Source organism: Mauremys mutica, chromosome 3 (assembly GCF_020497125.1).
Source record: "Mauremys mutica isolate MM-2020 ecotype Southern chromosome 3, ASM2049712v1, whole genome shotgun sequence".
Classification (NCBI taxonomy): domain Eukaryota; kingdom Metazoa; phylum Chordata; order Testudines; family Geoemydidae; genus Mauremys; species Mauremys mutica.
Genome location: NC_059074.1, coordinates 2,509,094 through 2,536,145, shown reverse-complemented (window position 1 = coordinate 2,536,145; position 27,052 = coordinate 2,509,094). Strand labels below are relative to the sequence as shown.

General features: G+C 46.9%; 1 protein-coding gene across 1 annotated transcript in view; it reads left to right on the top strand.

Annotated features, from left to right (window-relative positions):
* Positions 1-27,052, top strand: part of NRBP1 (nuclear receptor binding protein 1) — a 72,664-nt gene that overhangs the window by 9,507 nt on the left and 36,105 nt on the right. The window contains exons 3-7 of the mRNA XM_045009768.1: positions 10,603-10,725; positions 11,244-11,345; positions 11,441-11,530; positions 12,023-12,063; positions 13,504-13,598. Of these exons, the coding sequence (XP_044865703.1) occupies positions 10,603-10,725; positions 11,244-11,345; positions 11,441-11,530; positions 12,023-12,063; positions 13,504-13,598 (451 nt within the window). The remainder of the gene's footprint in view (positions 1-10,602; positions 10,726-11,243; positions 11,346-11,440; positions 11,531-12,022; positions 12,064-13,503; positions 13,599-27,052) is intronic.

Here is a 27,052-nt window from a genome sequence, read left to right as displayed (position 1 = left end):
TGTCCCTGATCATCTTGGCTAATAGTCTTTGATGTACTGATTCTCCTAGAACTTATTTAATTCTTTTTTGAACCCAGTTATGCTTTTGGCCTTCATAACATCCTTTGCCAATGAGTTTCACAGGTTGACTGTTGTGTGAAGAAGTACTTCCTTATGTTTGTTTTAAACCTGCTGCCTATTAATTTAATTGGGTGATCCCTGCTGTTTGTGTTATCTGAAGGGATAAATAACACTTGCCTATTCACTTTTTCCACACCTGTCATGATTTTATAGACCTCCATCATTGTCCCCCATAGCACTCTTTTCTAAACTGAACAGTCCTAGTCTTTTAAATCTCTCCTCATATGGAAGCTGATTCATGCCCCCAATCACTTTTTTGTTCCTCCTCTGTACTTTTTCCAATTCTAATATCTCTCTCTGAGATGGGGTGAGTAGAAGAGCACACAGTATTCATAGTATGGGTGTGCCGTGAATTTCTATAGTAGCTTTATGATATTTTGTCATATTTTCTATTCCTTTCCTAATGTTTTTTAACAAGAGCACATTTTCAGAGAACTCTCCACAATGACTCCAAGATCTTTCTTGAGGTGTAACAGCTAATTTAGACCCCATAATTCTGTGTGTAGAGTTGGGATTGTTTTCCAATGTACATTATTTTGCATTTATCAACATTGAATTTCATAAGAACATAACATTCATATGCCATTTTATTGTCCAGTCACCCATTTTTGTGTGCGATCCCTTTGTCTGCTTTGGACTTAACTATCTGGAGTAATTTAGTATCATCTGCAAACTTTTCCACTTCACTGTTCACCCCTTTTTCCAGGTAATTTATGAATATGTTGAACAGCACTGGTCCCAGTGCAGATCCTTGTGGGTGGGGCGGCACTGTTTACCTCTCTCCATTCAGAAAACTGACCAGTTAGTCTTACTCTCTTTCCTGTCTCTTAACCAGATACTTATTCATGAGGATCTTCCCTATTATCCTATAACTCCTTACTTTGCTTAAGAGCCTTTGGTGAGGGACCTTGAGGAACACTAAATCCACTGGATCACCCTCGTCCATGTGTGTTGACCCCTTGAGACAATTCTGATAGACTGGTGAGGCATGATTTTTCCCTTTACAAAGGCTGTGTTGACTCTTCCCAAACAAATCATGTTCATCTATGTGTTTGATTCTTTTCTTTTCTGTTGCTTCAACCAATTTACCTGGTACTGAATTTAGGCTTACTGGCCTGTAATTGCCAGGATTACCTTTGGAATCCTTTAAAAAAAAAAAAAAAAAAAAAAGTCACATTAGCTGTCTTCCAGTCATCTGGTGCAGAGGCTGATTTAAGGGATAGGTTACATACTACATTTATTAGTTCTAAAAGTTCATATTTAAGTTCCTTCAGAACTCTTGAGTGAATACCATCAGGTCCTGCTGACTTATTCCTTTTCAATTTATCAGTTTGTTCCAAAATGTCCTCTGACACCTCAGTTTGGGACAGTTCCTCAGATTTGTCTAAAAATAATGGTTCAGATGTAGGAATATCCCTCACATCCCCTGCAGGGAAGAACAATGCAAAGAATTCATGTAGCTTCTCTGCAAGGGCCTTGTCTTCCTTGAATGCTCCTTTAGCGACTCAGTTTGTCCAAGTAGCAAAGAATCCTGTGGCACCTTATAGACTAACAGACGTTTTGCAGCATGAGCTTTTGTGGGTGAATACCAACTTCATCGGATCAGTTTGTCCAGTAGCCCTACTGATTGTCATGCTTCCTGCTTCTGATGTACTTGAAAAAAATATTTGCTGTTAGTTTTTGTCTTTTGGTAGAAGCAGCAAAGAATCCTGTGGCACCTTATAGACTAACAGACGTTTTGCAGCATGAGCTTTCGTGGGTGAATACCCACTTCTTCAGATGCAAGAAGTGGGTATTCACCCACGAAAGCTCATGCTGCAAAACGTCTGTTAGTCTATAAGGTGCCACAGGATTCTTTGCTGCTTCTGCAGAACCAGACTAACACGGCTACCCCTCTGATACTTGTCTTTTGGAAGTTGCTCTTCAGATTTTTTTTTGTCCTGTCTAATTATACTTTTACACTTGATTAGCCAGAGTTTGTTCCTATTTTTCTCAGTAGGATCTGACTTCCCATTTTTTAAATGATGTCTTTGTCTCTAACTGCCTCTTTTACTCTGTTTAGCCATGTTGGCATGTTTTTGGTCCTCTTACTCTTTTTTGTTTTGTTTTAATTTGGGGTTTACATATAGTTTGAGCCTCTTGTGGTAGTGGTAAAAGTTTCCGTGCAGCTTGCAGGCATTTCACTTTTGTCACTGTTCCTCTGAATTAGCATTTAACTAGCCTCTCCATTTTTGTGTAGTTCCCCTTCTTGAAATTAAATGCTACTGTGGTGGGTATCTTCGGTATTTCCCCCACCAGAAGGATGATAAATTTAATTACATTATGGTCACTATTACTGAGCAGTTCAACTATATTAGCCTCATGGACCAGATCATGTGTGCCATTTAGGACTAATTCAGGAATTGCCTCTCCCCTTGTGGGTTCCAGGACCATCTGCTGTAAAAAGCAGTCTTTAATGTTGTCTAGAAACTTATCTCTGCATCCTGTCCTGATGTGATCTGTCCCAATCAATATGGGGATAGTTGAAATCCTCCATTATTTTTGCGTTTTCTGTATTTTTAGCCTCTCTAACCTCCCTGATCACTTCATAGTCACTATCACCATCCTAGTCAGGTGGTTGGTAGTATGCTCCTGCCTCTATACTCTAATTATTTAAGCATGGAATTTCTATCCATAGAGATTCTGTGGTACAGTTTGATTCTTTAAAGATTTTTAGGATATTTGACTCTTCTTTCACATATAGTGACACTACCCCACCAGCATGACTTATTCTGTCATTCCTGTGTATTGTTTACTTTGGTATTACTGTGTCCCATTGATTATCATTGTTCCACCAAGTTTCTGTGATGCCTATTATATCACTATCCTTATTTAGTACGTCACTCAGGTTCACCCATCTTAATATTTCAGCTTCTTGCATTTGTATACAAGCACTTATAAAATTGATCAATATTAGTTGTCTGCCTCCATGTGGTGTAATTCAGTGGGATTGTTCTGTTTGACTATTTCTCTTCAGTTCCTACCTGTACTTTATCAAACTTCTGTCCTCTTCTTTTTGAGATATAGAGAATCCCCATTAATAGATCTTCCTCTAAGGGATATGTCTTTCTGAATCATGTGCTTCTCCATATCTTTCGTCTTTCCCCTGTCCTTAATGTTAAAACTCCTCTGTGGCCTTTTAATTTGACATACCAGCAATCTGGTTCAGTTTAGGTGGCGCCCATCCTGCCTGTATAGGGTCCTCCTTTCCCAAAAGGTTTCTCAGTTTTGAATAAATCTGAATCCTTCCTCCTTACACCATCATCTCATTCATGCAGCGAGACCCTGCAGTTCTGCCTGTCTACCTGGCCCTGCGCGTTGAACTGGAAGTATTTCAGGGTATGGTCCCATGGAGTCCTGGACTTTAATCTCTTACCTAGCAGCCTAAATTTGGCCTCCAGGACATCCCTCCTACCTTTTCTTATGGCCCTCCTAGATGTGGACCTCTCAATACAACCTTTGCACTTGGCAGGCAATTTACCATACAGTTCTCCCGCTCATCACAAGCCCAACTATCTGTATTTCTAATTCTCGATTATTATCTGTCTTCATAATTATAGGGGTCCCGTTCCCTTGAGCGGTATACTTACTGCAAGAGGATACCTTTACATCATCTGTAAGGAGGGTTCAAACGATGCAATTGTTTCTCTCCACTCCTGCTTGATGTTCTCCTTCCCAAATACTTTCCCTGCCTTAGCAACAAAGAGGTTGTTAGACTGGGGGTTGGATTGCTCTGCTGTGTCCTGGGTAGGGATGTAAATAGTGGTTTTAAAAAAAGTAACCATGTAACTGACGATATTTTATCAGTTACACGGTTAAACATTTAACTGGGGAACTAGAGGTGCCCAGGATGCTGCAGCACCCCTCACGTTTTACACAGGGCTCTGCTGCCTATCCCTGTGGTCTGCTGCCGTGCTCCTGCGGCCAGGTACTTTGGCTGCTGCCCTGGGAGCAGGGCTGACAGTGGAGTCCTGGGCTCTGGGGGAGGCAGTGGAATTTAATTGTTAACAGTTAACCGAAACTGAAACTCTCTTATCGGTTAAATATTTATATCCCTAGTCCCAGGAAGACTTGTCTATGTACAGCTCTGTTTCCCTTAGCTCCTCCAGTTGAGTCACTCTGGTCTCCGGAGACCGTACACGGTCTCTGAGGGTCATGAGCTGTTTCCCTTGAATGTGCACACATGCCACCTGCCCCCAAGGCCAGCTGTACATGCTGCATTCAGTGCAATAAACTGGATACCCCTGCTACTCGGCTACTGGACTTCTGCCTGCGTTATTTTTACTCTTGCTGGTTTTGTTTTGTTTTGGGGGGAGTTATTGGTTCAAGCTTAGAGAATGTTTGTTTAGGTATATCTGGCTCTCTTAGAATCATAGAATATCAGGGTTGGAAGGGACCTCAGGAGCTCATCTAGTCCAACCCCCTGCTCAAATTAGGACCAATTCCCAACTAAATCATCCCAGCCAGGGCTTTGTCCAGCCTGACCTTAAAAACCTCTAAGGAAGGAGATTCCACCACCTCCCTAGGGAACCCATTCCAGTGCTTCACCACTCTCTGAGTGAAAAAGTTTTTCCTAATATCCAACCTAAACCCCACTTGCCTTTTACACCCCTGCTGGGACTACGTGGGTGTGAATTCACCTGGATATCTAAAAAGGCTTTCAGCTGATCAGAAGGCAGCTGCCACTGCAGGCCTTGATTCTGTGTTTTCATAGAATTTGCAAAGCTATTATTTGAAGCTATTCTTGTATTTGAAAGAAAAATGTGTCCGTTACTAAGGTATGATCTGGGAGAGCAAAATTACATTCGCTTCTAATTCTCTTGACCTGCCATCTAGAGCTGATTCTTATTTTGGCAGTTTAGTAGTTCCTGTTCACTTAAAAAGCGACAGAGTCCTGAGGCACCTTATAGACTAATAGACGTATTGGAGCATGAGCTTTCGTGGGTGAATACCCACTTCGTCAGACACATGCATCTGGCAAAGTGGGGATTCACCCACGAAAGCTTATGCTCCAATACGTCTGTTAATCTATAACAGGGGTCTCAAACTCAAATGACCATGAATGTCACATGAGGGCTAGTTCATTGGCCCGAGGGCTGCATCACTGACACATCCCCACCCCCTCGCTGCCACTGGCCCTGCCCCCATTCCAACCCCTTCCCTGAAGTCCCCACCCCAACTCTGCCCCCTCCCTGCCCCCAGAGGGTGTATAAGGGGTGTGGCGGGGGGGGGCTCGGGGCAGGGAGTTGAGGTGCAGGAGGGGTGGGATGTGGCAGGGGGCTCAGGGCAGGGGATTGGGGTGCAGAAAGGGTGTGGGATGCAACAGGGGGCTTGGAAGGGAGTTGAGGTGCAGGCAGGGGGTTGGGGTGCAGGTGGGGGGGGGGCGGTGCCTGGAAGCCAGGGCAACACACAGATGGAGCCCTCTGCTTCTCCCCCCCCCCCCCAGCAGGAACGTGATGCCAGCTGCTTCAGGGAGCAGCATGGGGCTCGGGGGGCTTGGGGGGGCGCAATCCTGCAGCTGTAGTTTGCCCACCCCTGGCCTGGAGGGAGGGCGGGGGCGGGCCACTTGGTGGGCCACAGGAAATAGCCCCGTGGGCCGCGTGTTTGAGACCCCTGGTCTATAAGGTACCACCTTCCTGGTGCAGGAATTGTACTGGTTGCTAATTTCCCAGAAGTGGAAATATGCAGAGGCTACTGGAAGAAGAAAAAAGTTGCTTACCAGTAACTTCAGATTCCAAGATTCCAGAAAGGACCATTGGGATCACCTAGTCTGACCTTCTGTATAACACAGGCCAGAGAAGTTCCCCAAAATAATTTCTAGAGCAGTTCTTAAAAAACTATCCAATCTGGATTTAAACATTGTCAGTGATAGAAAATCTACCATGACCCTTGGCCAATTGTTCCAATGGTTAATTGCCTTTGCTGTTAAAAGTGTGCGCCTTATTTCCAGTTTGAGTTTGTCTAGCTTCAGTTTCCAGCCATTAGATTGTGTTAGACCTTTCCCTGTTAGGCCGAAGAGCTCATCAAATATTCCCCATGTAGTTACGGAGATCAAGGCAGCCTTCTCTCTCTTCAGCTACATAGATAGACTCAAGGAGCTCAGTCACTATAAAGCAGGTTTTCTAATCCTTTAATCATTCTTGTAGCTCTTCTCTGAACCCTCTCCAATTTAACAACCTCATCCTTAAATTGTGGGCATCAGATCTGACCCCAGCATTTCAGCAGTGGTTGGGGTGTGTGTGTGTGCGTGCGCATGCGCTCTCTGCACATTCAAGGTTCAGCCCACCTTCCCCCACTTCAGAGTCTCAGGTCAAGAATTCCAAAAGTAAAGAAGGAACTGGGAGGCGGTTGGGGCCACTGCCCCTTATCTCTTCAGAACCGTCTGCAAGGTAGGGGGAGGAAGGGAAAAGTGGCCCCAAAGGACAGTGCTCTCTAGAAGATATTACACTGAGAGAGGCCCATCCCACAAGTGTGCATATGCAGAGGGCACCCTGACTACTGGTTGGTAACCTCTGTCCGGAGTGATAGGAAGGAAGGAGCAGGCATTCTGTTGGGCAGTGTTACATTTTAGTTGATGCTGAGACATCTGGGACAGGCTGTGATTTGGCATTGGATGGAGGGAACTGAAGGAGTGAGCAAATTTTTACTGGAGAAAGTCTGCCGTCATGGGGCTTTCACAAGCTAAGCAGGGTGTGATGTCTGGTCACCTCTCCAAGGAGAACCCAACCTGTGATAGGAAGTCTGTTTTGTCATCTTAGGTGATTGAGAAGGCAATCTTGTTAGCACTGACCAAATGCCCAGTGCTTTGTTGCAGTGGTCAAGGTGGATTGATCTAAATCAAGGGGAAAGCCTGCATTTAAATTTTCTTTTTAAAGAGGAGGTGCATTCTCAATGGTTGATACCGCCATTAAAGCTTGTTGATTTACAACAAAACAGTGTCTTTATGCTGGATTTGATATATAATTTTTTCCCCAGGAGAGTACACTATAACTACATATATTTATTTAAGCAGTTATGTTGCTTAATCTTTTCAGGTTCTTATTAATTCTACATTTTTAGTATGTAGAAAACAGTGACTGATATATTGCTTGTTTATTATATAATTAACTTTTTTGCTTATGCTTTGTATCATGCTGCATTATGATGGTAACTGGCATTTAAATACAATAGCATATAATTTTTTATTAAAACAAGCCCTTAATACAGTACATAACCTATTGTGCCATATTTATAAAGCTTGATCTCAAAAGTTAGAGGTTTTTCCTCTGATTCTTTCTTTATATAGAAAGTCAGCCTTTAACTCAGTTTTTGATAGAGGCTCATGGATTCAGCATATTTTTTTTATTTTATTTAAATATTTTAAGAGATTATAATAAATTTAGGCCTTAACATATTTTGTATTAAATTCAGATTTCATTTAACAGGTTTATTTTGAAAAAGAAAAAATTATAATTTAAATCAATTTAAATAATCCAATTTTGTTTTTTAAATAATTGATTATCATCCTAGAAGGGTGGCTGGTCCCTGGCTGAATCAGTGCTAACCCCAGTGTCCCAGCATGGTGCTAAGGGTGTTGTGCTTCTGGCGGAGAGATGTAACACCAAAGTCCTGAATGAGCGTAGGCAGCCCAGATTCCATGTGCAATAAGAGAGATGAGGGCCTCATGTGTTGGCCAAATTAAAATATAAGGACTCTCACTGGCTAAAACTTCATGCAATTTCAGTTTGATATGGTGTCATTCATTTCCTGTTCTGTCTGTGTAGCTAGTTGGTGGTGGTAAACGGCAGCTACTTTCCATCCCAGATGCAGGATCGTGTCAGTGGTGTGATTCCTGTGTGTTTGTAGTGATGGCTAGGCAGAGGCAAATGGGAGTAGTTAGTGCCTTGTTGTAAAAGGATTTAGAAATTGCAGCCCTTTATAAAATGCGTCTGTGCTCATCTTCCCCACCTTTTCTCTAAATTTGAAAGCACTTTGGGGCAAGGACAATTGCCTATGTATTTGAACAGTGCTTAATACAACAGGATGTGACCCTGATTGGAGCCTCTGGGTGTATGTGGTACAAACATGCCAATGAGTCTGAGTCTGGATCAGCTGACTTGGGCTCTTGGGGAGTAGGTGTAGGGGTTATAAAATTGCAATGTTGAGGCTTGGGTTGGAGCCTGGGGCTCTGAGACCTCCCACCTCGCAATTTTATAATCCTGTGAGCCCAAGTCAGCTGACTTCAGCCAGCCGTGGACACGGTGCACTTTCATTGCAGTGTAGACGTACTCCAGGTGCCTCATTGGGCCAAGACTGGTTTGTCAGTAGAGCACTAGTCATAGTAGAAGGTGATCTAGAAATGACTGGCCCCGATGGAGGGAAATGGTATGAGCAAATCATCGGGGTGTTGAAATAAGAGTAATAGAAGTGTAGGGCTGGAAGAGAACTCAGAGGTCATCGAGTTCAACCCCCTGTGCTGAGGCAGGACCAAGATCATCCCTGACAGGGGTTTGTCCTACCTGTTCCTAAAAACCTCCAGTGTTGGGGATTCCCCAATCTCCCTTGGAAGCCTATTCCAGAATTTGACTCCCTTATAGTATATATTCTTGATGTATAACACCACCACCTCCCTTTTTCTCTGCCTTCCTTCTGAACAGACTGTACCACTCTGTACCAATATCCAGTCAGAAGATTTGCCTCACCAAGTCTCATGCTAGCTAGTACATAAACTAAATTATTACTGAACACTTCTAGTTCTTCTTTATTCTCTGTACTCCTTGCATTTGTCTATAGACATCCAAGATGTTGAAAAGAGTCCCCCTCTGATTTCCCTCATGTGGCTCTTATTACCCTACTTTAATTTTCCATGATCCCCCCGGCAAGATCAGCTGTACTGCTGACTTCTCCACCCTTGCTTCCAGAGGTCTGTAGTCACCGCTGATCTGCTCAGGGTCATATCTGGCAGTACTATAAGTACTCACGTGGATGAGCAGCATGGGGTGGTGATCAGGGGACAGATGAGCCTCGGCAACCTTTCCGTAATGTCTCAGATGTGGGCTCTAGGCAGGCAGGACACCACATGAGACATCAGGTCAGTAGATCGATACCTCCATCCCCCGCAGAAGGGAGTCCCTGACAACTAACTTCCAGTGCTGCCTTCTCTTGGGTGTGGTGGCTGTGAGGCTCCCAGCCTTGTGGGGAGGTGGCTGCTCCTCACCTGATGTTGCCAGTGCACTGTACTGGTGCTCAATTATGCTGGGTTGGGGGTGGAGAACTGTCTACTGCTCCAAGTGGCCAGCAGCCAGTCTACTCCCTGCAGAGCAGACTGTTTTCCTTCTTCCTCTAGGGATGCTCTAGTCATGTGTAGTTGGCTACCATCCTCTGTCCCAGATGCTTCGATGTGCATCCCATCGGTGAAGTCCTCTCACTCCTGGATTCTATGCAGATGAGCAACCTCCTCCTGCAGCTCTTACCTACTTGCTGAGCAACTCCACCAACAGATATTTCTCAGATTGGGTGGTTCCACCTGCTTGGCCTGTGGCCGTAGGGACATGCAGGCCATGTTCGTAGTAGATCCTTGGCTGCTGTTGCATGTCATGGGAAAATGTACCTTACCAGTGGCAAGGGCAGGGACTGCAACATTTCCTGCTGCTGTGACTTGCTCTTCCTCAAGTCTCTCTGCTAACTTGCATTCAAGCACCTTGTCCTCACCCGCAGGCTCTCTTTGGCTCTTAAAAGCTTATCTGTACAAAGTCATCTTCGTCCATCCCATGCTTTGTCTGCTCATCTCGATGCTTCCTTAGAGCTTGTCTTCACACTCTTTGCATATCTCTAGTGCAGGCACACTCACACTGAGTTATAGCTGTTTATTGGTAAACCTACTGATACCAGCTAAAGTACTGTCAACAGTTTCAAACTGTTCTACTTAAATTGGTGCAACAACTGTGTAAACAGCTGTGCATCTCCTCCCACTCACAACTGTCTTGATTTCCCTGTGCCTGAAATGACTTCCTTCCTTCTGTGCTCCAAGCAACATCACTCTCTGCAAATCCCTCCTGACACTTCTTGTCTGCTTGGTTTCCACATGGGGGTCCTCTCTTCACCCCCTGGATCTGCTTGGGGGCACGACTGATAGAACTAGAAATATCCTAAATGATACAAACAAATCATGCCATGAGGCAACCCAAACTGCAAGCTAATGTCTGTGCAAAAAGTTCTCTCCCTAGAGCATTCCCTACTCCCCCGCTCACATGACCCCTGGTCTGCCTCTACACGTGTGGCTTAGAGTATAGACTCTGCTGGGCACATCATAACTTACATGAATAACCAAGTCTCGGATTGCACCCTGTGGTTAGTAGGGTTGAGGCTGTAAGATCAGTGTAGGAGGAAGCTATAGATGAGTGACTGGTATTGGTGGTGTGTCCCTGCCTTTGGCTTCACATCTATCCCCATCTATCTGTCCAGGTGAATCAGCGCAACGTCCCTGGAATTGATAGTGCCTACCTGGCGATGGATACAGAAGAAGGTGTGGAAGTTGTTTGGAATGAAGTTCAGTTTTCCGAGCGCAAGAATTTTAAGCTTCAGGAGGTAAGTTAGGGTGGAGATTGTCCTGCACCTTGTGCCAAGAATGTGTCCTGTGGCTAGGTGGGGATCACAGACCATGTGGCTGAGCATAGTTACATAGCATAGAGTTACAAACCCAGCCAATCTGACTGGAGTGCTGAATTGCTCTGATTCTCCAACTGAACATGCAGGCCTCTGGGCATGCTTGGAACTGAACTGCTTTGTGCTCCCAGTGCAGAAAGTATGACAGGCTGATTCTGTCAGGATCTTCTCCTTGGATGTGGAACATGGTTTGAATCTGTCAATATCAGTGGCCAAATAATGTCCAGCCATAGTTAGGGGGCAAGGCATGCAGTTTGTATCTAGCATTGGGGTCAGATGCTGCTAGTGTTAAGCACATCAGCTGGAACCATGCAATGGGGTAGTGCATAGCGTTGGAACGTCTGGGGACTCAGACATAGGAGAAGAGAAGGTTGGGGAATGGATGGGAACGTTCCTTGGCTTAGGACGGTAATGTGGTTCTGCTTTTCTGGTTGTCATAGGAGAAGGTTAAAGCTGTCTTTGACAACCTGATCCAGCTGGAACACCTGAATATTGTGAAATTCCACAAGTACTGGGCTGATGTAAAGGAGAACAAGGCCAGGGTAAGTGGTGTAAGAAGCTCCTCCTTAATCCGCTCGCTGGGGATATTGTGGGCTAGAGGGGAAGCAGCAGGTAATGTTTCATCTTGTCCCTGCAGGTGATTTTCATCACAGAGTACATGTCCTCAGGCAGCTTGAAACAGTTCCTGAAGAAGACAAAGAAGAACCACAAGACAATGAATGAAAAGGTAATCTCTCCTCCTGCATGTGTGCCCTGCTTTGATGGGCACTCTCTCCTCTGGAAAGCTCTTATCACAGGCCCCTTGCTCATGGTTGGGGGTTGCTGTGTCCCTGCCTGCAGTAGAAGCTCCATTCAGCTGTCATCCCTGGCAGTCAGCCAGCATAACTAGGGGTGTCTCTCCAGGAAAGCATCAGGCAGGTTGATGCAACTCTGCAGAGGGAATGAGCTAGTTTTGAGATGTGCACAGATTGTGCACACCTCTCTTGCATGTAGAGTACAGAAAGAAGGTGGAGGATTTCTTCGTCACTGCATGAGTGATGTGGCTGTGTTGAGCGTGGGAGCGGGGATTCCATGGTTACCATTCACCAGTACAACTGGGATGGTCTGGAGCTTAGAGGCCAGGCTGCAGCAGGAGAGGCGCGTTCCTCCAGATGAGCTGAAATGGCAGCAGTTAGTCCTACTTGCTGATTGTGACTTGTACTTCACCTTGTATTTGTAGGCCTGGAAGCGCTGGTGCACCCAAATCCTCTCTGCTCTCAGGTAGGTGAAGTGGGGAGATGCCCTCAGTATGAATGTCCAGCTGTTCTGGAGTTCAGCAGCCCGAGCCAGTCTTCCTAATTAGCTGTGGGATGGAAGAGTGCAGCCTACTAATTAGGCAGTCTAGACAAAACTACTCTGACCACTAGACTTGGTTTCAAATATGATGACCTCCTCCCCCCCGTCTCCTTCTGCTGGTAACCCTGCCCCTCCCACAGACCAGAGGCAGCTTCAGACTGGCCCTGCAGGCAGCTGGGGACACTGGTCCTGTGAGCCCCAGATTACTTTTTAAATTGTAAACTCATTCACCACATCACTAGCAAGTTACAGAACTAGAGTGAAATATTCAGCCTTGCAAAGAGGAAGGCCTGGATCATCCCATCACTACCATTTTTCCAAGCACAGATAACCATAATGGGGGGGAGGGATAGCTCAGTGGTTTGAGCATTGGCCTGCTAAACCCAGGGTTGTAAATTCAATCCTAGAGGGGGCCATTTAGGGAACTGGGTTAAAAATCTGTCTGGAGATTGGTCCTGCTTTGAGCAGGGGGTTGGACTAGATGACCTCCCGAGGTCCCTTCCAACCCAATATTCTATGAACCAGAAATAGTTGGGGATCCAGTGAGCCCCTCAGGCTGCTAACTCGGCTAACAAAAAGCGCAGGATAGATATAATCTCTACTTTTGGCTCTTTAAAGAGCCTAAGCCAAGGACTGGGGAATAAGCTCTGGAACTCTGAGGGCTCTCTGCTAAGAACGCCCTTGTCTAAACACATGCACCCAAAGACAGTCAGCTCTGGGGATTTAGCTTACCTTGACTGCATGAAAACCACTGATGTGCAAGGTATAAATATCTAGTAGGCCAAGGTGTGTCTCTACAGTACCTGAGACCCAGATCAAGAAGGACCTGTCTGATCTGGGAATGTGTGTGTGCTAGGCTACATGCTCTCTGTCTAATGTCTGTACAATACTGGGCACCTTCTTGGTTCCCAGTAAGTAAGGTCAGAATGGGTGTTTCTTTTGGGGGTGGACTCTGCTTTCAGACTTGGCTTGCCTCAGTATAATGTCTGAACATCTTTGAAATCCCTGTGGGCAATATTCTACCCAAGAGAAATCAGGTCAAGTAATATTTCTCTCCCTTCCCTTCCCACCCCCTCCCCCATTTATTGTATCCTGGGCTTTTGGGCTCCAAGAGCTGGTCAGAGACGGTTTCCTTTTCTTCTTTCCTGGGGTCCTTTAGCAGGAGCCAGTTTTATTTTGTGTCTTATTCTTTGTCTTCTAACCCAAAGACTGTGCACTCCCAGTTCCTGAATTGTATCGCCCTGGTTTTGTAAATACTCTTGCATATTGTTCTGTAATGTCGCCTTTCCAGCAGGGCAGGGAGAAGCAGTGGGAAGGGGAACGCCACAGCACTCTTTTCACTAGTGTTCTGTTCTGAATTTCCAGCTACCTCCACTCCTGTGATCCCCCAATCATCCATGGCAACCTGACCTGTGACACCATCTTTATTCAGCACAATGGACTGATCAAGATTGGGTCAGGTAAGACTCTCCAGAGGTGACCCTCAACAACAAAGCAGTTAACATGGTCAGTCGGTAGTGGACACCTGGTTCCTGAGCTGCTGAGAAGCCATTGGAAGGGATATCTGCGGGAATGGGCTATCTAAGTACTAGCACTGCCCCTCCCCAGACTGGGAGGAGGGCTGGGCAGGAGGGTCTGTCCTGCCTTGTCTGTTCCTGGGGCACAGGGGGGCTCAGTGGCACAAACTGCTTTCCCTTCTAGTCAGTTAGGTCTGGGCAGGGCCGGCTCCAGACCCCAGCGCGCCAAGCGTGTGCTTGGGGCGGCGTGCCGCGGGAGGGCGGCAGGCGGCTCCGGTGGACCTCCCGCAGACATGCCTGCGGAGGGTCCACTGGTCCCACGGCTCCGGTGGACCTCCTGCAAGCACGCCTGCGGATGCTCCACCGAAGCCGTGGGACCAGCAGACCCTCCCGCAGGCACGTCTGCTCCACCGAAGCCGTGGGACCAGCAGACCCTCCCGCAGGCACGTCTGCTCCACCGGAGCCGCGGGACCAGCGGACCCTCCGCAGGCACGTCTGCGGGAGGTCCACCGGAGCCGCGGGACTGGCGACTGCCAGAGCGCCCCCCGCGGCGTGCCGCCCTGCTTGGGGCGGTGCAATTCCTAGAGCCGCCCCTGGGTCTGGGTTTAGTTCGTGTCCCTGAGGCGAGGGATTGAAACTAAAAATGTTACTGGAAAGTCCCAGAGTCTTGGCTCTGGGCAGAGTCCTCCATTGTTTAAACCTCTCCTCACAATCAGGCCTTCCCCAAGGACTACACGTGCCTCTGCCTATTCACACTTAATCACTCCCCAGTGCTGTTGATTTTCGAGAACTGCCTGGAAAATTGCCCAGTGAGACCACATGAGTGCCCTTTTGGGGGCACCAACTGTTCAGAGCCAAAGTTATGGAAGGATTCTGTGGCCCCTACCCCCTTGGTTCCTTTCGCATGGCTAGCTGCTGCCAGTGGGGGGACAGTTCATCTCGTAGTGATGGCCTTGGCCTGTGCCTGTGAGCCTCGTCTACCATTGCTCAGACCTCTTGCCAACCTAGAGTCACTCCTTCTGGTCTGGGCCACAGGACGTTGTCTGCCTGGGCTACGCCTCCAAGTGTAAAGGTGCAGAAAATTGGCTTCCAGTCCAGGAAGCCCTCTCTGCTGAAATGTGAATCTCAGAAGTTGGACAGGCTTTTCCTAGGGCAGTGAAGAGCAATGCGCCTGCTCTCTGCCTCCATCTCAACTGTGTTGCTATTCTTAAGGCTTCTAAGACTTTGTCTGCAGCCATGTGCATTGTCTGCCATCTTGGCATACTGCCCTCCAGCTGACAGTGCTGCTGTCTTTGGTCATTCCATCATCACTAGCAAATCCATCCAAAGGTCTAGGCCCTAGCGAATGTATTCAGGCTGACTTGTGACCTGTACCAGTTTGATGCTGCCAGTGTTTGGGGACTTGCCCTTTGAACCCGCTTGTTTCACCTGTCACCTAAAGAGACCATGCAAACATGATCATGCCTGCAGTTTTTGTGGCTGATCCTCCTTCTCTGTGCTCCAAAGGGACACTGGTATCCTCGTCTCAAATGTATACCACGCATGGTGTCTGTATTCCTTCTAAATCAGATCACCAAGCTCTGCTTCTCCCCGGGGGTTAGACTCCATACAGCAGGTGTCAGAGGCTTTGAACTTGCATAGGATGAAAGCGTTGGAAATCCTGTACAGACATTGTATTCCTTGGGGATCACTGCAGAGGGACATCCCCTCCACACCAGTGGCTTAGGCTGTCCATTGAGCCCGATTCTCCTTTAGTCAGAGTCGGGAGCTCTCTGGGCCCTGGTGCTGACTCCATTATTTTTCTGATAAGATCTACATTTGGGAACACTTCACAGGAGTTGCATGTCTGATTCCCCCCTGTTGGCAAACCACTTGCCCACCGTCATTCCCCAGGTTCAGCCCATTGATACTACAGGAAGGATTAGACACCTTAAAGGAACTACGCCTCCTACCCTTCCTCGTTGGTAAGAATCGCATGCAGCTGCAGGTTTTCTGACTGAGTCAGCACTTCATTCAGGGAAGGAATCTACTCTTGACTTGGCATTTAGATCTGAGGCTTGATTTGGAAGGACAGTTTTTTTTCAGTCTTTAACACTCTGCCTACACTTTCCTGGGGGTGTACCGCTTGCTGGACTCCCACAACTATGCAGAGGCTGCCTTGAAGAAGATTGCCGTGGGTCTTTGAGTGTCGCCTCTGCATAGTCATGCTGTCTGCCTGCCTTTGCCTGGGTTTTGTTTCTCTAGTGTGTATTGAAGGAAGTGAAGCGGTTGGAACCCTGCAGCCTTTCTAAGGACAGTGTAGCATGAAGATGCACAAGTGGTCTAACAGGTTGCACTTTCTAAAAGATCTTCCCCCAGCACTGGGGAGGGTATATCCCATAAGCGTGAATATGCAGAGGCAACACTCAGAATTAGTTACTAGTAGGCAGCCACTCACACCTACAAATTGTGCTGGCTGGGACCTTTTTTTCCTTACATACAGAAGAAAAATGATCGTAATCTCTCCGATTGAAGCATTTCTTTTAAGTAAAGGAGCTGAACACGAAAATGGGGCTATGGTCATCAAAGCTCCTCTCTGTATAGTATCTCTCATCCCAGTGTGCCCTAGAGTCAGAGCTGCTGAGGACAGTGCCACATTCCCACTCCTGCAGTGCCCACACAGTTAGGGGAGGGGGAGCTGGGGTCCGGTCTGAATAGCCAAGTGCATTCCAACTGCGTGATCTCTATTCCCTCTGACTACGGGAGCCAGCCAAACCAGTGTGACACCCAAATCATAGGGGGAGTTTATGGTACTCTAGGATCCGTCAGTCAATAAACATGGAGCCTATGTTGCCATTTAGTCACTTTCAGGGACTAGCCAAACTTTGAGAACCCTCACTATCCTGTGTGTAATTGAAAGGAGCCAGTGAGCAGTGCAGTTCTGACAGTGTAGGGGCAGCAGTGACAGAAAAGCAGAACTCAGATGCCACTATATGCCCAGTGCAGTTTCTCACTGCAGTGCTGTGTTAGAACAGCAGGGCATGAAAGTGAGAGCAGGTTAAGTTCTCTTTGGGCTGAAGCAGCGGGTGAAGCTGGCACTGGAGACTAGTGGAGCAGGAGGATGGGGGAAGCCGCCACATTGCCCTGTTTAAAGGAAGAACACACAACCCCAGCTGGGCTGGAAGTGTTAAAGGTGGATGGTGCTTCAGGGGCAGCTGACTCCTTTAAATAATGTAACACTATCGATTAGGTGCTATAGCCTCTAGTGCAGCTTCAGGAACCAAGGCAGCTTGCTGCCTGCCTGGCAGTCCAGTTCCGCAGTGCTCCCTGTGCAATATTTGGAGTTGTGAGGTAGCATGTGCAGTGGCAGGACAGGTCCAGCTCTACATGCAGTCCTGGAGCAATACAATCCCTTTTCTTTACCCGTTCTTCCTAGGCATCCTGATGGGGTGTTGGGACTTGCAAGAACGAAGGACAATCAAGAAGTCCAGTATCAGTGTCTCAAACTGGTTGTTGGAGGGTGAGGGGGAGTGACAAGCAGCAGAGCAGTAAATAGAGCTGTGGATGTAGGGGGTCATCTGAGACAGAGAGGGGTTGGGATGGACAAAGGGTATGGGATAGTGATAGGTGTAGTGCTGGGGTAGCAATCCATCTGTTCCTGAGCCCATGTGGTCCTTTTCTCACATTAAAAGTGGGTTTAGGGATGGCGGAGAGGGAAGTCATTAAGGCACAGGGAGCGAGGGGACTGGGAAGGCTGTGGCCAGAGCAGGGAGATACCTGCAGCTCTTTCTCCCAGTCAGAATGCTGGGTGGGGGTGTGTGATTTTTTTTGAGCTACTCTGTGAACTTCTTGTGTTCAGCTGAAATCACCTAGAAATAAAAGCTGCCTGCTTCCCTGTGCATTTCACCAGGCGGTGTTCCCAGAGCCCCCAACTTACTGTCAGGAGGGCACTGTGGTTAGGATGGCGGTTGCCTTTCCTTTGGCATTGGCTGCAGTGATTATAATCTGTCTTGAAAATGCAGCTTGCTTCTGAAGACCCTTTGAGTGGGTCGGGGGAGAAAGGAGCCAGAATGGCAGAGGTGGGGGTGGTGCTGTCTAGGAGGAGGGAGATTCCAGGGAAATGCTGGGTTGGACCTAAGGGGCTGTCAGGCAGGGCCCTTTAGGGCAGAAATGGGGAGAAGAATGTGATGTCAACTGGAAGCTCCAGTGTGGAGTATGGCTGAGGGCTTTTCTCTCCAGGTTCACAGACTTTTTGGGGGTCACTTTGTGGGTTTTAGCAGAGGCCTGAGCTCAGGGGGCTGTGAATGTGAGAGCCAGCCGGTGGTATGGAGGAGCTTGATGGGTGCATCATTGGGAAGTGTTTGCTCTGGGTGAGCAGAATTGGAAACTCTTAAACTGAAGTCTGGGCTGCCCTCAGTGAAATCTGACTGGGTGGTGTATTGTGCTCCCCCAAAAGATCAAATAGTCATTTCTACAGTGGCTGGGTGTGGCTGGCTTTGGAGCATGTTAACCCCAAGGGCTGTAGGGGTCGCTTCCTGGGAGCGTCCCAGATATAGTCATAGAGCCTGACTTGGGCCATTCGCCACTTGCAACAAGTACCTTTTTGTCCTCTAAACGTGCTTGCTGGGCTCTTGGTTGGATACATCCAGTGTGTCTCTGTATACCCCAGCCGTCACTAAATCCCTGCTGTGGGTGCTCGGGGACCATGGGATTTGACCTGAAGTTGGTGTTCATACGGACAGCAATACAAATTGAGTGCCAAAGCACGTGGCATGGGTGCGACTGCTAAAATCCATGTAGGGTGTTAGCTCTACTCCCAGCAACATGCTGCCCATATCTGCCCGCTGAGCATGGGCACAGGGACTGGTCACTGGACAATGGTGGCTGAGTGACATGGTTGGAATTCCAGCCTCCTCAAAAGCCGAGAGCCCCGAACATAATGCCCTGGTCGGTGTGAGAGGCCCCCAGAGCCCACCTCTCCTTTGCCCCTCTACAGCTCTTGGTGTGTAGACACATCATGCTCCTGGCTTAGCGTCAGCAGGTGTAAGGGTTATTGAAAGGGCGGCCAGCCTCTTCCTTTTGTCCCTGTTTTGCCATGGTTCTACCCAGCTGTCTGTATTGATGTGAAGTGCTTGCTGTTTCATCAACTCATCGACTTCTATCTTGTTTTACTTCCCGCTTACGGGCTGCTCTGTTACCAACAGTCTTTCATAGGATTTTTGCTAATGGTGAGCAAACTTCTCCACTCCTGTGATGTGACTGTGTCACTATATATATAATGTTCATTATATATATATAGATAGATAGATAGATAATATTATAACTTGTATATACGGTGTTCCCTTGCTATAAGGCTGGTGTATAAAACTGTTCAGCATAGGCCCCCCTACCAGCAGTAGCCGTGTTCTGTGCTGGGAGATGGTCTGTTCCTTGTGCTCCCAGCCAAAGCCTTACAGAGAGGGACACTGCCTTGTGTGAAGTCTTCTGAATGTTAGTTCTGCCCCTTCTCCTTGTTCTTAGACTGCACTAGTCTGTGCCCCCATTGCATGCCAGCTCCTGCATGTCAAGCAAGATAAATGCGTTGTTCTGACTGCTCAAAGCCAAGCTCTTCATGTACATCGGGCTCTTACCTCCTGCTGCTGCTGCTGCTCTGCAGGGCTTGGCTGAGGGCCAGACTTAGACCAGACTCCGCTTCTTGCTCGGACCCCCTGCCGCTTGCTTGTAGCTTTAACCTCATAGACATTTTGTTTTCAATCTGAATGTTTCAATGAAATGTGTTCTGCACCTGGTGGCTAGACAGATCTTCCACCCAAGTGAGCCCATGGCTGTGAAATGAGGTCCTTCTCTCCCTAGCCAGGCCTTTGGCGTTCATTGAGCTCACCCGAGCTCACCTGCGTGTTTGTGGGCAGGGAGTTTGCTGAAGCTTTTGGGTGGAGCAATGGCAGGGGCTGTTGGATTGCCCCCTTGGTTTGCTTAGTTCATAACCATGTTGGGTTTGACATGAGGAAACAAACGAGGAGTCCACCCCTAGTGATCCTGTTCTACCTTTTGTCAAATGGGAATGACTATGGGGCAATGCTCCACTTTCCCCTAACCCTAGTCACCACCACCTAAGGGCCAGTCAGAATAAACTCTGTGGGTTCCCCATGTCTGCAGGTGTTTTACAGTAGGGGTAGACCAAAGCCTCTCCCAAGGTGGCTGCTCCTGAATCCCGTCGGGTTAATGGTGAAGTTATTGGGTGTCATGTGGTCTTAGCAGTATATCAGATCTCTTCCTTTTTCCAGAGGCTGATCTGCGAGGGAGCTAGGAATTAGGTGGCAGCATATTGTGCTGAGAGTCTGGCTCTGAAGGGTCAAGTGACTGGACAAATCCCTCTCCCCAGGAGGCTGCTCTGGAGTGGGGCATACAGGAAGCATAGTCTCAGTAAGCACGTTACGGTGCTGCAATGGGGACACATGTTGGGACAAAATGCAGCTTGTTGTGAGCCGCTTCACCACCATCACCCAGAAAATCCTTCTGCACTGGGCACTGATCGCCCACCTAATGGCTGCAGGACTTGGAGCCCTCAGAAGGTGCTACTGCTAATGCTTCATAGTTATTACACCATCCTGCCTATAAACAAAACCAAGATCTCAACTGATAACATAAGGCAGTGTGCCCTGGGAAATGCTGTATTGTCAGCTACTCAGTGGTCTTGGAGACACCTGCGGAGGGGGAAAAAAACTCATGGGACCTCAGTTTTGCTGCAACAGCACTGAGACCTCCTTCGAACCTCAGGCTTTCTCAGACAGTCTCTTGAGAGCTAGACCAAAAGACAGGAATGAGTTTTACTGCATTTTCCCTGCACGCTTTTGGCTCATGAGAGCTGGGAATTAGGCTCCTCAGTCACTTGGGTGCACTTGAAAATGTTAGCCAGTGTGGTGGTGCTCTTCATGCATCCAGTTGGACTTGGTCATTTTTTTCCACTCTTTGAATTTGTCATCTGGTGTTCAGGGTATGTCAGATTGTCATTTTCATATCTCTAACAGGCGGCATGTGAGTAGCATTTGTCACTGCACAATGTAAGTGTTTAGTGTTGCAGGAGCTAGGACAGGGATTACTTGGGTATCTTGAACTCTTCTGTCCCCTGTCCCCTCCTGGTTAATGCACAAGGTCACTCAACCATTCTCTCTTCTTTGCCTGAAGCTACAATGGGTTTGATGTAAACATTGAAATGTTCTGTTAACTGATAGAAGTCCTGACTCTGAAATATTAGCACCAAAATGACTTAATGAGGGTGTTGACTGCTATACAGATGCCCAAGATGACCTGGTAGCTGAAAAAGTTCTAGCTCTAGAAATGCCAGGCTTTGTGAATACTTTGTCTAGTGTAGCCAGTCCTGTGATGGGAGCACATCACACAGAGCAGCCATACAGGCTCTCACTGATTATTGGCTTCTAATGTGTATTGGTATGTGGACAATGGCTCACAAGTCAATAACGATCCCTTCCCAGGCACGTCTGGGCAGTTTGTACACTTCTAGTTTTCTTGCTTGTCTCACGTGTTAAATTCATTGGGATCAGATCTTTTTTTCCCCCTCAGGAGATGTAACAATGTCTAGGTAATTGGCATGTTCTCCCAATGACTAGCTTCCTGAGGGCACCAAGTATTGACACCTTCTTTAAATGCCCTCTGTACAGGAGTCTTTCTTCCATCGTACATGATCCCAGACGCAGAGCTCCCGTAGCTCAGAGGCCATAACGAAAGTCCTGGCATCAGAACCTAGATAACGAGCTCAGTTTTTGGCTCTCTGAGGTAGTGAAGACTGAAACAATACACGCACGCACTCATTTCTTCTGATCAGTAACTTGCTGGCAACTCCCACTGCCTCCAGCTAGTTCTTCCTTGCCTGTGGCCTGAGGGTTGTTTACCACAAGTGCTTGAGGCTCTACACATCTTGAACTCTCTCCCAGCCTCTTATTTATTGCAGTGCCCCTAGAGTCCCTGAGGTTTTTCAAGCCATCACTTACTTCAGCTACCTATTCTGATGCCAGTTGGGATTTCCCAGCAGCTCCTAAACCTGTCCCCAGCATGTGAGCATTAGCCCGTAGACCTCTTTGATTCTACGCCACAGTTCGACTCGTGTCTCTAATTCTCCAGTTTAGTCACCCAAATCAGTGGGTTTAAATTTAAAAAATACACACGCACGCTCTCTCTTACAATCAGAAGTTAACTGGCCTCACTGTCTCTCTAACAGAGCAACTCAAATGTTAAACTAATGCAGGAAGTTGGGCTGGTCATGCATGGAGAAAAGATGCTGCTTCTGTTTGAGGCTGGATGTGATCTTTGTCCTCTGCACAAAACTAATTTCAGATTGTGCAATAGGACAACCACTTTTCATCATAGAATATCAGGATTGGAAGGGACCTCAGGAGGTCATCTAGTCCCACCGCCTGCTCAAAGCAGGACCAATCCCCAACTAAATCATCCCAGCCAGGGCTTCATCAAGCCTGACCTTAAAAACCACTAAGGAAGGAGATTCCACCACCTCTCTAGGGAACCCATTCCAGTGCTTCACCACCCTCCTAGTGAAAAAGTTTTTCCTAATATCCAACCTAGACCTCCCCCACTGCAACTTGAGACCATTGCTCCTTGTTCTGTCATCTGGTACCACTGAGAACAGTCTACATCCATCCTCTTTGGAACCCCCTTTCAGGTAGTTGAAAGCAGCTATCAAATCCCCCCATATTCTTCTCTTCTGCAGACTAACCCCAGTTCCCTCAGCCTTTCCTCATAAGTCATGTGCTCCAGCCCCCTGATCATTTTCATTGCCCTTCGCTGGACTCTTTCCAATTTTTCCACATCCCTTCTGTGGTGGGGGGCCCAAAACTGGACACAGTACTCCAGATGAGGCCTCACCAATGTCAAATAAAGGGGAATGATCACATCCCTCGATCTGCTGGCAATGCCCCTACTTATACAGCCCAAAATGCCGTTAGCCTTCTTGGCAACAAGGGCACACTGTTGACTCATATCCAGCTTCTCGTCCCTAGGTCCTTTTCTGCAGAACTGCTGCCTAGCCACTCAGTCCCTAGTCTGTAGCAGTGCATGGGATTCTTCCATCCTAACTGCAGATTTCTTTTGGCCCAATCCTCTAATTTGTCTAGGTCCCTCTGTATCCTATCCCTACCCTCCAGCGTATCTACCACTCCTCCCAGTTTAGTGTCATCTGCAGACTTGCCGAGGGTGAAGTCCACGCCATCCTCCAGATCATTAATGAAGATATTTAACAAAACTGGCCCCAGGACTGACCCTTGGGGCACTCCGCTTGAAACCAGCTGCCAACTAGACAAGGAGCCGTTGATCACTACCCGTTGAGCCCGATCTAGCCAGCTTTCTATCCACTTTATAGTCCATTCATCCAGCCCATACTTCTTTAACTTGCCGGCAAGAATACTGTGGGAGACTGTATCAAAAGATTTGCTAAAGGCAAGGAATAACACGTCCACTGCTTTCCCCTCATCCACAGACCCAGTTACCTCGTCATAGAAGGCAATTAGGTTAGTCAGGCATGACTTGCCCTTGGTGAATCCATGCTGACTGTTCCTGATCACTTTCCTATCCTCTAATTGCATCAGAATTGATTCCTTGAGGACCTGCTCCATCATTTTTCCAGGGACTGAGGTGAGGTTGACTGGCCTGTAGTTCCCCGGATCCTCCTCCTTCCCTTTTTTAAAGATGGGGGGCACTACATTAACCTTTTTCCAGTCATCCGGGACCTCCCCCGTTCGTCATGAGTTTTCAAAGATAATGGCCAATGGCTCTGCAATCACATCCGCTAACTCCTTTAGCACCCTTGGATGCAGCGCATCCGGCCCCATGGACTTGTGCTCATCTAGCTTTTCTAAGTAATCCTGAACCACTGTTCTCCACAGAGGGCTTGCTACCTCCTCCCCATGCTGTACTGCCCAGTGCAGCAGTCTGGGAGCTGACCTTGTTTGTGAAGACAGAGGCAAAAAAATCATTGAGTACATTAGCTTTTTCCACATCCTCTGTCACTAGGTTGCTTCCCTCATTCAGTAAGGGGCCCACACTTTCCTTGACTTTCTTCTTGTTGCTAACATACCTGAAGAAACCCTTCTTGTTACTCTTAACAGCTCTTGTTAGCTGCAACTGCAAGTGTGGTTTGGCCTTCCTGATTTCACTCCTGCATGCCTGAGCAATATTTTTATATTCCTCCCTGGTCGTTTGTCCAATCTTCCACTTCCTGTAAGCTTCTTTTTTGTGTTTAAGATCAGCAAGGATTTCACTGTTAAGCCAAGCTTGTCGCCTGCCTTATTTACTATTCTTCCTACACATCGGGATGGTTTGTTCCTGCAACCTCAATAAGGATTCTTTAAAATACAGCCAGCTCTCCTGGACTCCTTTCCCTCTCATGTTATTCTCCCAGGGGATCCTGCCCATCAGTTTCCTGAGGGAATCAAAGTCTGCTTTTCTGACAGGGTCTGTATTTTGCTGCTCTCCTTTCTTCCTTGTGTCAGGATCCTGAACTCGACCATCTCATGGTCACTGCCTCCCAGGTTCCCATCCACTTTTGCTTTCCCTACTAATTCTTCCCTGTTTGTGAGCAGCAAGTTGAGAAGAGCTCTGCCCCTAGTTGGTTCCTCCAGCACTTGCACCAGGAAATTGTCCCCTACACTTCCCAAAAACTTCCTGGATTGTCTGTGCACTGCTGTATTGCTCTCCCAGCAGATATCAGGGTGATTGAAGTCCTCCATGAGAACCAGGGCCTATGATCTAGTAACTTCTGTTAGTTGCTGGAAGAAAGCCTCGTCCACCTCATCCCCCTGGTCTGGTGGTCTATAGCAGACTCCCACCACAACATCAGCTTTGTTGCTCACACTTCTAAACTTAATCTGGAGACTCTCAGGTTTCTCTGCAGTTTCATACTGGAACTCTGAGCAGTCATACTGCTCTCTTACATACAATGCAACTCCCCCACCTTTTCTGCCCTGCCTATCCTTCCTGAACAGTTTATATCCATCCATGACAGTACTCTAGTCATGTGACTTATCCCACCAGGTCTCTGTTATTCCAATCACATCATAATTCCTTGACTGTGCCAGGATTTCCAGTTCTCCCTGCTTGTTTCCCAGGCTTCTTGAATTTGTGTGTAGGCACTTAAGATAACTCGCTGATTGTTCTGCTTTCTCAGTATGAAGCAGGAGTCCTCCCCTCTTGCGCTCTCCTGCTCGTGCTTCCTCCCGGTATCCCATTTTCTCACTTACCTCAGGGCTTTGGTGTCCTTCTCCCGGTGAACCTAGTTTAAAGCCCTCCTCACTAGATTAGCCAGCCTGCTTGCAAAGATGCTCTTCCCTCTCTTCATTAAGTGGAGACCGTCTCTGCCTAGAACTCCTCCTTCTTGGAACACCATCCCATAGTCAAGGAATCCAAAGCCTTCTCTCCGACACCACCTGCGTAGCCATTCAGTGACTTCCACGATTCGACAGTCTACCTAGGCCTTTTCCTTCCACAGGGAGGATGGACGAGAACACCACTTGCTCCTCAAACTCCTTTCTTTCATCAAACTCCTTTATCCTTTAGCTCATGACCACATTGTACTTGACCTAATGACAAACTCATAGACATAAGTCAGTGTAAGACATAAGACAGTGATATGGTCAATTAAACTGTTGCTAAGAATCTAGAGATAATTAAAGAACTGAAACTATCAGATTATACAGAGGCTTCACCTGATACCACTTGTGTTGAACACACAATATTCTGGGATGTGGCAGAAACAATAAGGATAAATGTATATCTATAGAATCCTAGGAGGGGAGATAATGATCCAAATAGAACATGCCAGAGCTATGAAAACACTGGAACTAAAATAGAACATCCACTGCTACATGGAAATGACTAACAGGCATGATCAAAGTGATAGGTGAGCGTAGCAACATAGAAAGAGAGTGAATGGAATATTGTTTAAGAGCTTTCTACTTTTGTCCAGGTCATCAAGCCAATGCAGCTTTGGCCTGGCAGCTAAATAACACGTTCATTTCTGAAAATCTTAAAAGGTTACTACCCATAGCAGCACATTCCACAGAGAGCAGTTTGCCACGTACTTACGAGACCTTATCCCAAACTTCTGGAAATGCTCATTAGGAACCAATTACAGAGCAGACCTCTTCCTAGATTAGCTGAGGAAGAAGCTGAAGCAAAGATGCTTGAATTCTTGGGGCTGAATACAAGTGATTTTTAAACTTAAAAAGCTTGTTTTACAAAAAAGCACCATCTGCAAAGATGGGAAAGAATTTTAATATCAAACTTACAGAAGAGTAAAATAACCATGGAAATGCTGCATCGTGTTAAATGTGAGAAATGTAACCACCACCTGACTGGATCTGTGGAAGGCACACAGCTGACTCCAATTTGTTTTGGAAAGTCTATGGCATCTTTGGCACAGTAGCCTGCATGTAGTGGAAGACAGGCAATCCTTGCATTCTGGGGAAGGTTTAAAACCTAATTGTAGAGACTGCACAAACTAAATACCCTGTTGTGACACGCTGTACCTCAAAATAGCACGCTGGAACTCCCATATTGACCGCTATAATATGATTGATACTTCTATTTGGTGTCCTCTGCCTCTGTATTGCCACTGACAGCAGCACAAAACTATGTATACATTATGGTCTGCCCACAAGATAAATCCCACCCCTTGATCCTAATGATGCACAAGTTATACAGTAGAATTTGGGAAGTGATGGCGGGATGTCTGTCTTGGAGAGAGAGAGGGACCTAATCACCAGAATCCTTTTTCATGAATACGTTGTCAGAGGTCATGCTGCTGTCAGCTTAAATCATTCCAACTTTGACCACTTTTAACACCAACATTAACACCCACAAAATAGTTTCCAGGTTCTGAAACAAACTAGATGCTCCATAAATTGTAGTTAAACTTATTCAGAATCATAGATTTTATTTTTAAGACCAGAAGAGACAATTAAATCTGGTTTGATGTTCTGTATATTACAGTCCATAGAACTTCATCCAGAATTGAGCCCAACGACTTGCTTGACTAAAGCATATCTTCCAGAAAAACATCTCTCATTTATTCAGTGTGTGGCCCACATATTTACTGCACACCATCCAAACTCTGCACTGAATACACTATTTATTTATTCATGGGTTTTCTAGGGCACTCTTGTAATTGAACCTTAGTTCTTTATAAGGATTAATCAGTTTTTCATCTCGTCCCTGTGAGATGGTGGTATACCCATTTTACATGTGGGGTTCTGAGGCACAGATTAAAGCCCAAACTGTCAAGTGTCAGCTAACTTTGGGTGCTCAGTTTTGAGAAGCGATGGGCCTGAGTCATCAGACTAAGCATTTTATAGGACTTTACATGTTCAGAGGAGAGCTCTCATTTCAGTTGC